The sequence below is a fragment of the Castor canadensis genome, chromosome 11 (assembly GCF_047511655.1).
Source record: "Castor canadensis chromosome 11, mCasCan1.hap1v2, whole genome shotgun sequence".
NCBI lineage: Eukaryota > Metazoa > Chordata > Mammalia > Rodentia > Castoridae > Castor > Castor canadensis.
The window spans coordinates 92,849,268-92,865,809 of record NC_133396.1 but is presented as its reverse complement, the minus strand read 5'-3'; the positions used below and the strand labels follow the sequence as shown (position 1 = coordinate 92,865,809).

The 16,542-nt window shown below is 35.9% G+C and overlaps 1 protein-coding gene across 1 annotated transcript in view; it reads right to left on the bottom strand.

The window, feature by feature from the left end:
• The window catches only part of Nme7 (NME/NM23 family member 7), a 191,420-nt gene extending 174,899 nt beyond the window's left edge, over positions 1-16,521 (bottom strand). The window contains exon 1 of the mRNA XM_074047543.1: positions 16,364-16,521. Within this exon, the coding sequence (XP_073903644.1) occupies positions 16,364-16,366 (3 nt within the window). The 5' untranslated portion in view covers positions 16,367-16,521. The remainder of the gene's footprint in view (positions 1-16,363) is intronic.
• Positions 16,522-16,542: the final 21 nt, after the last annotated feature.

Here is a 16,542-nt window from a genome sequence, read left to right as displayed (position 1 = left end):
AAATTTAAAAATCAGAACTTATCCATTAGTTATTATTAAAGGAAAAAGTAGTTATGTTTTATAAATTGAATTTATTCATCCAACAAATATTAATGCCTTCTGTTTGCCAGGTACTGCAACAGAAACTTAAGATATCCAAATAGACAAGGCCCTGTTGACATGGACCTTACTAATTTTTATGACTCTCCTCATAGAATGTAAAAAAACAAACAAAAAATTTAATTTCTGCCATAATAAATGCTATAAATACAATAGACAAAATAAGTAAATTTGCTAATTATTAGGGACAGAGAGTTATGGAGTCCTCCTTCAAGTAGAATTGCAGTTAAATCCATCTCTATGAGATGTCAGAACTAGGATGAAGAGGAGCCAGTCATGCAGAAAACTAAGAGAAAAATATTCCAAGGAGACAAAAAGTGTAAAGTTATGATGGATGTGCTAGAGCCTGGCAAATTTAAAGAACAAAAAACCCACTATGATCTGAAACTGGAATAAGAAAGAGAGATGCAGCAGGAAGGTATCCTGCCTCCACTATAGAGGCGCTAAACCTACTATCTTGACATTTTTAGCAATTTAGATACATCTGCAATGTTCACTCTCTTAATCTTTTTCCCCTCTAGGAAAAAGAGCCAAATGGCTTAAATAACCAGTATCACTGCTAAAAAAAAATTCAGATTTTTTCATTAGCCTATTTTGTGCAACAAGAAAATGTTATACCTTTCTCAGCACACTGTACTTCCATTTGTTAGAAAAATATGTAGTAAATAAGCAAATCTGCTGCTCACTCATAGCTGTGCAGCACTCTAACATAGTATTAGTTACCATAGTTACAGCAATAAAGCAATAACCATACTGGTTCTATTTTTTCTGTATTTCATATACCAAATGCTGCAGATGCTACATGTGAATCTGCATGCATTGCAAATTATTACTAATTATTACCATATTGTGCTACTGATTCAGTTGGCATTACCTCAAGAGAAAAGGAATGATAGTTTTCTCGATATTTGTAATTAGAGAAAATAGTGTGTTCATAGTAAATTGATGTGGACTTGAGTGGCTCCAAGCATAAATATACCTCTGTAACTGTGATTAAAAGCAAGTGTTGGAAGTACTGGTTATAAGAATCTACTAAAGAGGTAGATGTTAATATAGGCTTTTATACCCTTTAGAATATATTTGCCTATATTTTGTACTTTTATTGCTTGGGGGTGATTTTCAATAAGTCAAAGGACATTTGAGGTGGGTCTTTTGGAGGTTTCAACTCAGGACTTCTCACTTGCTAGGCACATGCTCTATCATGTGAGCCCCAAAACTTATTTTTTTTTGCAGTGGTGGGGATTGAACTCAGGATTTTGTTCATGCCAGGCATGTACTCTACCACTGAGCTACACCCCCAGACCCTCAAAGAACATTTTAGTAGTAAAATAGATCCTAAAAATACCATTTTCAAGTTTTATTCCAAGGAAGGATGTATCATTTAGACTATAGTTTTCTAATGTATGACAGGAAAAAGTATGTGTTTTTTCCTTTTTGAGAAATAATCTGTGATACAATACACCTCTGTGATTTCTAGATGAATGACATCTAAATAATATATCAATATGATTTAAATTAATAAGCAACTAATAAAATCCATAAAGATATCTGTTCCTGAAAGAATGTGTCCAACAATGGAGGAGTGCCACCTAATGTTCAGTGTGGATTTCCCCACGTCCAGGCTACACAGCCATTTTACAAACATCAACAATTTTATCCCTGTAATTACATATTAAATCATAATAATTTTTTAAAATCCATAATTGAGTAACTTGATATGAAACAAGACATTTTGAAAAAAAATTTACATCATTCATATTGTCTAGAAATTGAAGGTTTTCAGAAAGGAAGTTAAAGCTCTTTACTTTCTCTCTATAGCTAGATAAAAGCAGAACAGTCACTCCTCAAAAATTAAACATCTTGGCCTGAATTGTGGTAGACCAGGAAGAACACAAGCTTCTAGGCTAAAGAGGCCCTACATGTCTGGCAGTATAACCTTGGGCATTTTTAAAAACTGGGAGAAAATGTAATATTTATATACAATGGAATTTTTTTCAGCCACAAAGAAAAATGAAGTTTTGTCATTTGCAGGTAAATGGGTGGAACTGGAGAATATCATCTTAAATGAAGTTAGCCAGATTCAGAAGGCCAAAAGCACATGTTTTCTCTCATATGTGGATACAGACCTAATCCAAATACAGCAGTATTATGAAAAGCAGGTCACACTAAGGTGAGGTCATATGCAAGGGGGGAGGGTAAAAGAAGGAAGTTAAGAAGGTGAATATGGCTGATGTACTCTCTATACAATAATGAATACAGAATTTTTAAACCTGTTGAAACCACCCCAAAAAGGGGACTAAGGTAGAATGAAGAAAAATAGGGGAGATAAAACAATTCAGGTTATAATACACATATACATGGAAATGTCACAAGGAAACTCCCTGTGCAGCTATCTTAAGCCAGCAAAAATGTCATTTTTTTCTTTCTTTTACAAAATTGGAGAACAAGAGAATGGAACAGGTTCTGCTTGGGGAGAGGGAAGGACGTAGGGAAAGGGTGGGAGGGTGAATATAGTGCAAATACTGTGTACACATGTATGAAAATGGAAACATGAGATCTGTTAAAACTATTCCAGGAGTGGGGGAGGGAGGATAAAGGAGAATGATGGAGGGGGTGAATTCAAGTATGATATATTTACATATTGTAAGAACTTCTGTAAATGCCACAATGTACCCCAACCCAGCACAACAATAAAAATAAATTTAAAGCCCTGGGACTGTTTCCTTATATGAAAAGACCTTAATATACAGTGAGCATTTATTAGATAACTGATATTAACTACTAAGAAAAATAGTTTTCCCATTCTGATTTATAAATTAACAAGTTTCTTTTTGGTTTTAACACATCCCTCCATTCATCAGGAATATTTAATAAAAAGTTAGCATGTAATTGGAGGCCATGAAGCTAAGTGAAGTAAGCTAGGCTCAGAAGTACAAAGGCTTCATGTTTTCTCTCATATGTGGAAGATAGGTCCAAAAGCTAAACATACACACAAAAACAAGCACAATCATGTACAAAGTCATATATAGAATATATTTGTAATAGTGAAACTACTCTATGGAACTCAGGGAAGGAGGGAAAAGAGAACGACAGAGCATCAATAATATCATAAAATATAACACCTGTGAAGGTAGAGGATATCAGGATATGTACTGAACACTGTTGAAAAATGGGGCGTGGGAAGTAAAGGGGTAATAGAGTATAGTGGAAGGGATTGAACGGACCAAAGTAAAGTATACTCACAGTGGGGATACATTGAGAAACACCTTTGAACATCAACTTAGCTATTAATAACGACAGACAAGACTGTAAAATAGGTACAGTGTGGGAGGGGGTACTTGTGGGAGGGTGAACAAAGAAGATTAAGGTGAGGGAATATGGTTGATGGACTTCATAGAACAAAGAAACTCTTGTAATAGTTTTAAGTGGGGTGGAGAGGAGGTTGGGGGAGGGGGGGTGATCTAACCTATGTACAATATAAGCCTGTTTGGAATTGTCACAATGAATCCCTCCTGAAAATGAATATATCCTAATAAAAAAATTAATGGGAAAAGAAAGAAAAGGTAGCATGTGTCTGGTGAATAATTTCTTTACTCTCTAGTCCTTTGCATTAAAAAGGACCTAACCTGAATTCTTTTTTGATCATTCCACCAGTCAGCTCCAAGGAAGTTTAAAGCTTTGTTAGCCATTGATGAAATCATCAGATTCAAACAGCCACTCTCAAGGAAGATGAGAAATAGTGAATTACCTTCCTCTGCTTTCTAATGGCTAATAAATTACATAAAAGTTATAAACTACTAAAAAACAGTGACTTCTTAAAATGCTATTCAACTGTTTCAAGAATATCTTCCTCATGATAAACAACATGCATAGTATGGAGTATGTGTGGTGGGGGGGCACATGTGTGTTGCATTATGAGTAAAAGAAACATTTCTTTTAACTCTTGGATTAATTTCATCAAGCTCCTTGCAAATTCTCCAAAATTAAGTCTCTTTTAATTAAACCTCTTTTGAGGTTACACATATGTTGTTTATATTGATAAGAATTTAGCTATAACACATAGGAACACTAATTAGGATAGTAGTTTAAGCAAACTATTACTGAAGGCCTCCCTGAGCCAACCTAGGAATACAAAGGAGAATAAGAAATAACCCTGCTCTCAAGGAGCTCACTCTCCTCAGTACAGTACTGAGTCCTCCCTCTAAAAGTCAGAGACGTGGCATGGAGGCAAATTCTCAATGCATGTCTTTGAAGTCACTGTCTGTCATGGAGACTAGGGCCTGTGAAAGAGCAGAGGGGATCTTGGAGAGGGTAGAAGTGAGAGGCAGAGGTGCATCCACTTCTTTCTTAGTCTTGTATATTTCTCTCTTTTCTCTCCTGGATTTTGGATATCTGTCCCTTTCTCACTCTCTGTTCTGGATTTATTCCTCTCCCTTTCTGTCTCTTCACTCTAGGTATCTTTCTTTCTTAGAGAAAAGACAGGGGGGAGAAATGACCCAAGCCTTGTGCGCACATATGAATAATAAAACAATTTTAAAAAAGAAAAGAAAAAAGAGAAAGAAAAGGAAAACAAGACAGAAAAAGAGAAGCATAAAACAGAACTGAAGTGGGTACTTGCTGATACACTATTCAGTAAATAAAGCTTTTAATTCCTTTCTTTCATTGAGGAATCAGAACTAATTCAGTATAGAATTTGTCATATGCACATACAGATGTGCATGCCGCATGCAGATGGGAGCACAGTGAAGTAGCAAGAGCATGACAAAAAGGCAGAATACACGTGAGCCTTTTAGTTATGCCCAAGCTTAGTTTCCCTATCTCTAAAGTTAAGGATAAGACTAGATCAGTGGTTCACAAACATTTTGTTTGTTCTTATTTTTTTAACCCCACTCAGTAGTGAGAACTAGTTTCCATTAGAACCAACATGACACTCACAACTCACACAGTAATATTCTCATTCTCATACTCATTCATTCATAGTCTCTCTCTCTCTCTCTCTCTCTCTCTCTCTCTCCCCCGCCCCCCTCATCCCCCCCACTGGAGAAAAGAAGTTCTATGAAAAAATTCTTATCTTCAACACACACAATGCTATTTACAATTTAGAGTTCACAATCTACTAGTACATCGCAATCTTAGATCAGATTTCATGCCACTTTGAGTTTGCATGATCTGTCCTCATGCTACCTCTTGACCTCATCTGCCATCCTCTTTTCACTTTCTCTGTTCCAGTCTGACTGGCATTCTTCCTGGTGCCTGAGCAAACCAGACTCCCATCTCAGGATCTTTGCATTGACAATTCTTTCTGCATAGACCACTCTACTGCTAGGATCCCTGAAGCTCTCATGTCACTTCATTCAGGTTTCTGCTCAAATGTCAGTAATGTGGAAAGGCTTTCATGACCATCCAACTAAATACCACTTCCTTCTACTTTCCTTACTCTCTGTCCTTATGACTTGATTCGATTTTTTTCATAACACTTATCAATACCTGACATTATATTATATATTTGTTTACTGACTATCTCCCTATCCCCCCAAATTTTAGTTCCACAGGTGGGAAGTTACCATGCATTGCTATATTCTGGATGCCTACAACAGTACTTGGTACATAAAAGGAACTTTAAAATAATTGTTCAGTGGAGCCAGATATGGTAGCCCACACCTGTATCCTAGCACTTGGGGCCTGAGAGAGGAGGATCATGGACTTGAGGCCAGCCTGGGCTACATAGTAAGACCTTATCTCAAAAACAAAAAATGCAATCCTAGCTACACAGGAGGGAGAGTTTGGGAGGGTTGTGGATCAAGATCAGCCTAGACAAACTTTGATACAATCCCCATCTTAAGCAATAAAAAGATGGGAAAAGTAGGAACACCTGTAGTCCCAGTAATGCAGGTGGAAATAGGTAAGAGGATCACAGACCAGACCAACCCCAGGAAAAATCCAAGACCTTATCTAAAAAATAACTAAAGCAAACAAAAAGGGCTAGAGGTGTGGTTCAAGTGGCAGAGCACTTGCCTAGCAAGTATTAAGGCCCTGAGTTCAAACCCCAGTACTATAAAACAAAAAACAAACAAAAAAATTCAGATAACAAATGAATGAGGCTAGAATTCTCTGCTTTTGATGCAGAATTTTTTCTCTGATGCTGAATATCCCTTGCAAAAATGGTTCTCCACTCCTGGTTTCCACCAAGTGACTAGCAAGGATTTCAGTACCAAGTTAACTATCTTTTCAGAGCACTCTTCTTGTTCCTTGGACATCTATGCTTTTTTTGTCTCTATTGGCCTACATCTACCCTCTCTACACATGGGGCAATACCTACCTCCAAAGACACTGCAGATTAATGAAGATTCCTAAATGCCATAAAAAATGGAAAACATATAAATGTCTAGCACCATCATTATTTTTAAAAGCTCCAGCTTTGCAATGCTTTCTTGTGTACTAAAAATGGAAAAAAGAAGGTAAACTAAGGAAGGGGATAGAGAGCAGTTAGAGCTGCTACTGTTTGTTTTTTGTTTTGCTTTGCTTTTAAGACAATATTGCTATATGGTATGTAATCTGAAAATAAAAGATGTAAGCTTTTAAAGTATACATCCCAAATTCCTAAACCAAAAAAAATTGCTTAAAAATCATATTAGCCAAGTGTGGTAGTTGCGTCCTGTAGTCCCGGCTCCTTAAGATGCTGAGGCAGAAGATCACTTGAGTGCAGGAATTTGAGGCCAGCCTGAGCAGCTTAGTGATACCCCCATCTCAAAAGAAATTATTTTAATAAAACTACCTCAAGTACTTCCTAATAGACATGTATTCTATATTTTTATGCCCACTCAAAAGTCATCCAAAGACTCAGCTGTCTGGGTGAATGAGCAAAATGTTTAAAAGAAAGGCGAAAAAGAGATTCTGTTATGCTATAGAGGGCACCAGGCTGAATCCTGAATAATGAACCACAGTTACATGGATTCCTATTCTGTCTCCAAATCCCTACTAGTATATTTAGGGAATCAGGGCTGGCATTAAAATGCATAAATTTTATTTTGGACTTATACACATGCATCTGTTAAAGTCTCAGTAAATGGAAATAGCCCAGAAAAAGCTAACAAGTCAATTAACCTTGTTGTGTTTAATTAACATGTCTTCTAGTGATTAGCCTCATTTGTTCATTCCATAGGTATCACTCTTAACAATTGTCAATAACAAAGCAGTAGCATAAGTAATAACACCTAACATTTACATGCTTACAGTATATAAAGCATCAGGCTAAGCATGTCATCATTTAATTATAGCAATATCCTTATGAAGGAGCTATTATCATCATCCTCATTTGTAAAATGAGTAAAATCAAATTTTACTCTTAGTCTTACAAAGGTACAGTAAATCACATATCACTCTTTGTCCCCTTTGTTCCTTCAACAGTGTGAGCTCCTTAAAGAGAAAGATCTAGTCTTTGTATCTCAGATGTATTTCATGTTGCAAGAACCCAACAGAAACGCACAGATGAGTTCGTGCATCTGCCTTAGACTGCCCATGGAAACGCTTATTATTTCAAGTTTAATTTAATTCTGTGATCCAGTAATGTGTGTTGTGACCTATGTGTGAAGGATACTGAAAAACAAGAAAATATCCGAAGGCTATTACTAGAGTTAAAGTGGGTGCTGGGGAAAAAAGTGATCACATTACTATAGAAGCCAATCTCCCCGTGGCTATAAAACTTAATGTCTTTAATTATGAAAAATATTTAAAAACCTAAGATATTCAAATATTCACTTTTTTGAAACTTGGGTTGCATACAGTAAAATCCAATAAGTAACTTAACAAACAAGATGGCTGACATTAATGACAGAACTGCCACTAGATGGAGGAAATTTTCAGTTTTTCTAAAGCTATATTTTTGAACCTAAGCAGCAAGAAACAGACTAGGTCTGCATGTACTTTCACAATCAAAATTATTGAATAATAGTATCTTAAGACTACCAGCAATAAGAGAAAAATGTCCCAAACTAACACATTTAAACTGAGTAGAAATTCATGGATCTCAGATGTAATGTTTGCTAAATATACATCAGGCATGTTTAGCTGTCCTTTCCCAAAAACACGTATGAGAGTTACTGGACTCAAGGCCTATTCCTACTATCTCCTGTTCTCCCTCACCTCCCTTTTCTCTGGGCTTTTATCTGCTTCCATTAGGAAAATGAACGTATAATAAAAATTGAGGGAAAAAGAATTTAAGAGATAAAAGTAAGTTTTCCAATAGTCACAGAATTAGATAGTAATACCATTAGCTCAAATGTTTATTTCTGAAACTTGTTTTAGATTTTAACCTCCTTCCATTTCCCCCAACTATATTCTCATTAGGTAGCAATTGATCAAATTAATATGAAAATACTGTATTTCATATGTATAATACATTACAGTTCATAAATTACTTTCATACATTGCCTTATTTGATCCTCAAAAAATGCCTCATGGTAATCTAAACAAAAAGTATTATTCCAATTTTATGGATTAGAAAATAATTTCCCAGAAAGATTACACTATGCATGGCTCATAACTGCCAAAGCCAGGATTAGAATAAAGATTGAAAAATTTAGATTTGTAGCTCTGCACTAGCTCCTTTGTACTACAATAGGCTGCTTCTTCAAAACAGGTAGAAAATCTATCTGTGAATAAAAGTTAAAAGTCATCTTTAGTTTCTTAATTATCAGCAGACAATAAACTGTGGAATTTAACAATTTACAAGAGATGTTAAAAATAATTACAGAGAAATATTATAGGTAAGTATTAACAGTGTCTTTCACTTATAGAACTTACAGCAATTTGTAATTTATCAATATTCTAGAGAGAGCAAGTGGCATTTTTTATTAAAATATCAAATCCATCATTAGATGCATTTATTTAATACACAGAAATACCAGTTTAGAGTCTTGGAGAAATGGGAACCATGACACACTGTAGCACAGTGTAAATTAATAAGACTCTTATGAGGGTAATTTAGCAATACACATCAAAACTTTAAAACTGCACCTGGCCTCTCACCTAGTTGTTACTTTTATAATTTATTCTAAGGAAATAATTGTGGGTGTGTACAAAATGTGTTATTTATGGTATTAACAGAACAAAATTAATATATGAATAGGTAAAATTGGAAGAAAAGAAAAAATACACAATTCTTAAAGCTAATCCAGAAAATGAACAAGATACATTAAGTGGAGAAGACAGACTTGTAAATAACATTATTTATAATGGAACTACATTTTAAAAGTTATGTTCATGTATGTATATATGCATATATGTATATGAATATGTGGCTAGGACATTTCACAAAAATATAAATAGTAATTGTATACAAGGATGCTATAATAGATGAACTTTATTTTTTCACTGTTATATTTTCAAATCTACAAAAGTGACAAAGCAGTCTTCCTATATTTTTACAGAATAAGTTAAATATATGTACACATAGAAAACATACATAGCATATACATATTTAATTTGTACATATTAGAGCTGTGGAAAACAAGGATAAAGTTAAATTTACATGTTTCAAAGAGCCCTAGAACCATTAGTCATGAATATAGAAACACATTCTAAATAATATAGAAATATGAAGGCACAGCACATCAGATGAATCAGTAAAGCTAACAGTAACGTAATTAGGCAAAGTGCCTAGCATCAGAATATAAACATAAATTGGGCAATACATTAGAATAACTACAATTTGTCACATCTCATTAACAGGAAATCTTAAAATAATAACTTTTGGAAATGAAATAGAGAGTTTGGGCAGAAAAGTGAAAATAAGACTCACTGGAAGTGTGGAAGATATTTCTAGAGCCTTTTAGCATACGCTGCAGCACCATCAGGAAAGGCATTAGGTGAGACTCCCCACAGAAAACATTCACATAGAAAATATGGTGCATACCTGGAATATGTAGTTCTGTTCACCACAACTTACAGACAATATTGTGGAAACAGAAGAAGCCAGGAAAGGACAAATTACAAAAGAGCAATTATAAGGGGAGAAATTAGGAGTCTCTGATCTTTGAAGACAAGGGAAGAAAAATATTTTCCAAAGTTTTCAGGTCATAAGTGATATAGTAGGATAAAAATTGACACTGTTAGACCAAACTAATATGGCTAAAGTTCAAAGGTAAAACCAAGGAAAACTAAAAATGTGGTAGGATAGTTAGAATTCATGAGATGCATTATCCCATTGCTCTTAGAATATAATCCAAAATCTTTCTCAAGTTGTATGACCTGCAGTATTCCTCGCTCCTTCCCACCTGCCAGATTTCTTCTCTAGTCCTCTCTTCTTCCTGGTCCTCTACTATGCCTCTGCACTCACTATTGCCTCTACTCAGAATGGAATGCTCTTCTAGATCTCTACTTGGCAAGCTTTTTTCTATTATTGAGATCTTAGCCTAAAAATTGCATCCCTGTACAGCCAAGATGTCCCAGCACTGACGAATGGATTAAGAAAATGTGGTATCTATACACAATGGAATTTTATGCAGCCATGAAGAAGAACGAAATGTTATCATTCGCTGGTAAATGGATGGAATTGGAGAACATCATTCTGAGTGAGGTTAGCCTGGCTCAAAAGACCAAAAATCGTATGTTCTCCCTCATATGTGGACATTAGATCAAGGGCAAACACAACAAGGGGATTGGACTATGAGCACATGATAAAAGCGAGAGCACACAAGGGAGGGGTGAGGATAGGTAAGACACCTAAAAAACTAGCTAGCATTTGTTGCCCTTAACGCAGAGAAACTAAAGCAGATACCTTAAAGCAACTGAGGCCAATAGGAAAAGGGGACCAGGAACTAGAGAAAAGGTTAGATCAAAAAGAATTAACCTAGAAGGTAACACCCACACACAGGAAATCAATGTGAGTCAATGCCCTGTATAGCTATCCTTATCTCAACCAGCAAAACCCCTTGTTCCTTCCTATTATTGCTTATACTCTCTCTACAACAAAATTAGAGATAAGGGCAAAATAGTTTCTGCTGGGTATTGAGGGGGGGAGCGGGAGGGGGTGGAGTGGGTGGTAAGGGAGGGGGTGGGGGCAGGGGGGAGAAATGAACCAAGCCTTGTATGCACATATGAATAATAAAAGAAAAATGAAAAAAAAAAAAATTGCATCCCTGTGAGGACTCTCCCTAGTTGCATGTCATATTCAAAGCTACTTGCTCTGAAACCAACCACTACTGCATTGCTTAATTTTACTCCTAGTATTTATCATCTATTAAGTGGCCTCATTTTTTTTTATTCACATACACTGTTTTTCTCCATAACTAATGAAAAAAGGAATAGAAAATTTAAATCATTATGGAGGCATTCCCTGATCACCCCACGCTGTTTTAGATCAGTCTATTTTATTACTAGTTTCTACCTCTCCTTATAATTTTTTTTGTTACTCAACTTACACCTGTAACCTGTTTTCCAATGTCTGTTTTTCTCTATAAATTCCATGAAATAGGGATCACTATATGCTATCTTATTAACCAATGTAGAGCCATCAGTATCAAGCATCCAGAAAATACTCAATAGGTACTTTTCTGAAATGATGAATACTTAGAAAGAAGAAAGGAAGACTGGTAGACAAAAAGTCAGAAAAAGGACAGAAAAAATAAAGAGTTACATGTGAGGGAAATTAGGGTATTAATCATTGTTATTCAGTTTTACAAATACTACTGATTCCTGTTAAAGAATATAACAGGCTGTAGACTACATTTGTAATTAAATACATAGGAAAAAATGATTCCTTTTTTTAAGTGTCAGATTTCTAATTTAAGCTCTATACTTTCTGATTCAGTTGCAATAAATTGGAATACATCTTCCAAATTAACAGTGCAAATAACAAAAGGAATTCTGGATGGATAAAAAGGAGATGTCAAAGACAAAAAACAATACAGTTATTTAGAAGAAATTTTATAAATAATGTTGGATACTGAAAAAAGATTCATGAAATAAAATTCAATTCTTTATTTAATTACCATGAAACTTGTTGGCTCTTTTAAATAACAACTTTGAGACATGTGTACTTCAAAGGGTTAGACAAATTCTTACTGAATATGGCTGACAGTCTTTAAAGTCCACTTATACTAGCAATTCATCTGAGGTAACAATATTCAAATAAATGCTATATTTTAAAAGTTATACAATATTCATTCCTCTTTGTTAGTAAAATGGGTCTTAGAATTTCCTTCTCTACTCTGTTTATACATAAAATGAACTGATAACTCTAATACTAAAACTAGATCTTTTTATCTTAAACATATATGAGAAGCATGCTAAACTAGAGTTGCTTATATCTGCTTCAGAAGAAAAAGGTGGTTCTAGAATCTGTGAACACAACTTAAATCTGGTGCTGGAAGTCACAACTGTAACAAACCAGATGCAAACAGATGCCGATCATCCAATTAAATTACAGTGGTCAACAAGCAACACCAACAGAGCAAACAACCTCCATCTTCAGTTACTTAGAAAGAGACCATCAGCCTTTGCCCTATATAATACATATGCCTGTCCCTAGACTCCACACAGAGTAGGGATAGTTATGTCCCTCTCCTGTTCAAAAAGCCCACTCTTTATCAGAAAGGACTAGCAGCAAATGATGTAGGAGAGAGATCTAGATGCAGAGAGAAACTTGAAAAGTTTGCTATAGCCCATTTTTGGCTTTGTTTAAATTTCAACCTTTTTCTGCCACCTAATGAAAACACTGACACTATGTCAAAAGAGGAGTAAATATGCATATCTTGAGATTTCACCTATTTTTCTTTAAAGTAAATATTGTTTAAACTACAGTGTATCTTGAAGTTCATGGATTATGACCACAGTAAGAAACACTTTATACAATACACATACCATATATATATTCACATACATTGAGTATGTACTAAAATTTAAACCAAAAGCTCACAAAATTTACCCTTACTACATGCAATAAATATGTTAACTTTCTATTTTATGCCTTCTTTTTAATTTCTGGCTATAGACCACAAAATCATTTCATGATAGAGTAATGAGACATAACCTGGTTTGAAAAATACTGTGTATATGGGGGGAGTGGTAATCTGGCCTCTATTACCTCTTTGAAGTTCCTCTCATGCTATTCTCCATCATACTGCCCCACCACCACAGACACCCTTGCACCCTTATACCACTCAGTTTCTACCCTTTTCTTATATTGTACAGTAAGTTCCAGAGGTATGTCAACCTCTTTTCTGCATTTCCTCCGATTTTTGTACTTTATATCACTCAGTTCTCAACAAAAAATTCTATTCCTCAGAGGGACCCTCATGAAGCATTCAAGTCACTACCAGAAACCCCTACCATGACAAGGGCAGGGAAGGGGTAGAAAGAGGTATAAAATGGTTTAGGACAGGAGAGGAGTTTACTGCACTTGGCTCACAGCATTGCTGAGAATTGTGAATGATAAAATGTAAGGCAGGCTAGCACAGGCACACATACACACACACAACATGCCACTTTCACCTCCCTATGCCTTTGCATAGGTCAATGATTTCTAACTATTGCAGCTCTATTCCATTTGCTTCATGATGGCTTTTCTTACTTTCTGATTGTGATGTAAGGACTCCATTCTCCAATCTCCCCAAGTACTATGAAATTTCTTCCACTATTTTCTACATTCTTTTTTTTTCATTAATTCAGCAAATAGTTGAGTGCCAAAAGTGATCTAAGTAATAACAGTGAACAAAATAGCAATTCCTCTAACTGCTCACTGTTTAGTAAGGGTGAAAAAATATACAAATCATTTTAAGTGGGGCAAGTACAATAAGAGAGGTGTACTACATAAAGTGGTGACTAAAAATGAACAAAGAATCAAAGAATCACCCTATCTAAGAAGGAAAAGGCATCATAGAAGAATAGAGGCACTACCTTATATGGGTCTAGAAGGACTAATAGGAGGAGTACAGCAAGAACAAGAGGTAAAGATAAAAGGAACAGGATAGGAAAAATAGGGGGAAAAAGACACACTATTGTTGAAGTTTTTTGGTATGTTCAAGGAAAAGCAAGAAGCTAAAAATAGTGTCAAGGAAAAGGCAAGAGAAAAGCTCTCATCTGCTTTTCTAGATACTTTGCTATAAGGAATGGGGAGTGTAGAGTTTTAAGTAACATCAATAGATTCAATTTCAGAAAATTTCTTCTTGTGGCAGAGAAAATAATTGATCTGAGAATTACCAGACCAGAGTGAAAATACACTATTACAAATATGTATGATCAGATAATCTCATTACCTTTCTTTTATAGTGCCTTATTTTCCCTATTCAAAGAGGGTTGATTTTTTTTGTTCATTTTTTGCCACTTTATATGGTACACATCTCCTATTGTATTAGGATATTCAGTTAAGAAATTAGGAGATACTAAACTAAAATAGAGACCAACTGAATAAGTGAAACATAGAAGAGAGAGGAACAGTATAACTCTGATGTGTGTCTGTGTACACACACTGGAGATTGAACCCAAAACCTTGTGTATGCTAGGCAAGCACGGTACCATTGAGCAACACTCATAGTGCTGATAACTCTGTTTTCTAGTTGCAGTTATAGCATAGTGATATCATAAACTAGCTTGATGAAAATAGGAGAAACCAGAAGGAAAATCAGAAAATTTGGTCATGTTAAGTTTGAAGGACCTTTGACTTACCCACATATACATATACAGGAAGCAACTGAGTTAGAATTTAACAGGTCTAAGATGAAAATCAAAATTTAGGAGTGAAATCATAGGCACTAGTAGAATAAATGGGTGTAGACAAAAATCACCCAAGGAACATATATAAACTAATAAATTAAAAACATTAAGGAATGAGTCCCAGAAAATGGCATTTGATAAGCAGGCAAAACCAGTATAAAAGAAAAGAACTAATTACCATGAATCTCAGTTATCACAGAGAACCTAAGTAAAATAAATTTTGAGAATAAATATTGAGAATTTGAATTTTTTGGCACCAAAACAGAAGACTAGAACTTTAAGTAGGAGCTACTTCATTGAAGCCATTAGAGAGGAAGGCAGGTAATAGAAGTTTGGAGATGAAAGGGAAGGGAGAAGCTGATGCAAATAAAAATACTATGTTTTCAGGCAGTTTGCTGATAGATAGAGACACAGATGGAAGGATTGGACAAAATCTGATAGAGAATGGGGAACATTCTTTTATTTTTTTATAAGATATATGAATTGAGCACTGAAAAGAAACTGGAGAGGAAGATGTTGAAAGTGCAAGAATGAAAAAACAAAATGTCTCGTAATAGATGGGGCAAATGAAATCAAGAGTAAAGATGGATAATCATTCTCTAAACTGGAATACAAGACTAAATAATAGGTTGGGATATGAGGCTGAGGAAATTGCCTATTAGAGTCTATCATCTACTTACTTAGAAAGGAGAAAAGAGGAGGAAGACACAGGTTTTCTAAGGTGAAGGTAGGTATGAAAAGGTCTTGCAGAGACAGTTGCAGACTGGAGTAACAGAAAGGACTGCTGAGCAGTAGTAGAAAACAACGCATGGTAGGAGGGGCCTCCGTTGCTAAATTCACAGCTACACCCATCTGAGAGCAGTCTTGCTATCTTCCAGTCCTTCATCCTTAAATGCTTGAAAGATATACTAATTGAGGTAACTGGAACCCTTGGATTCTTCAGCGGTGGGTTAAATAAATCACCTGTAGGCTTGGTAAGAATGCAAATACTGAACTCCATTCCTGTTCATTTGGAATTTGTGGAGCCAAAACTCAAGCAAATGAATTCCAGAATCTCTCAAGTGATCCTGAGAGGCACTGCTGTTGAAAAGCACAGACCATGTGCCAACATGTACCTATTATTAAACGCGAGACAGAGCTCCACCACTCAGGAGAGCAAAAACTCCGAAACTTGGGGAGAGTCAGGTTAGCCTTGAGACAGTCACAGACACACCACCACCACATATTGTCAGTGAAGGGCGCTGGTGTGAAACTGCAAGTTTGAAAAATGCAAAAGATGGACCAATCGAAATAATGTCTCAGCTTATGTTAGCAGAGTCGCTTACTCCTTTATTTTCTGTTACATTACTTTAGAGGGTTTAGTAGTACTAAAGCGGCATTTAGGGTACTGCAAGTAATACCGAGGGGGAGGAGATTGCAGATACAGCTGATGGAAGAGATTAAAAGGGGCGAAGGTGGAAGGGACTCCTCTCAGTGCCCATACACCCAAAGACTTGGTACAATGCGTGACCAGTACCCCGGAGCCGTTCTGCCGGCCTCCTCGGACACTCACCATGGTTTCAAGATCTCTGCCCTGGGATCTAGGTAAGTAACGTTGCAACAGGAAGACAGCACTGCCAACACCAGCATCCGGTTACTCTAGCAACAGAGCCCCGCCCACTGCCGGTCTCTGCGTGGGACACCGCCTCACCCGCCCTTCATCTCTCAGTGGTTGGAAGTAATCGTAGCTCC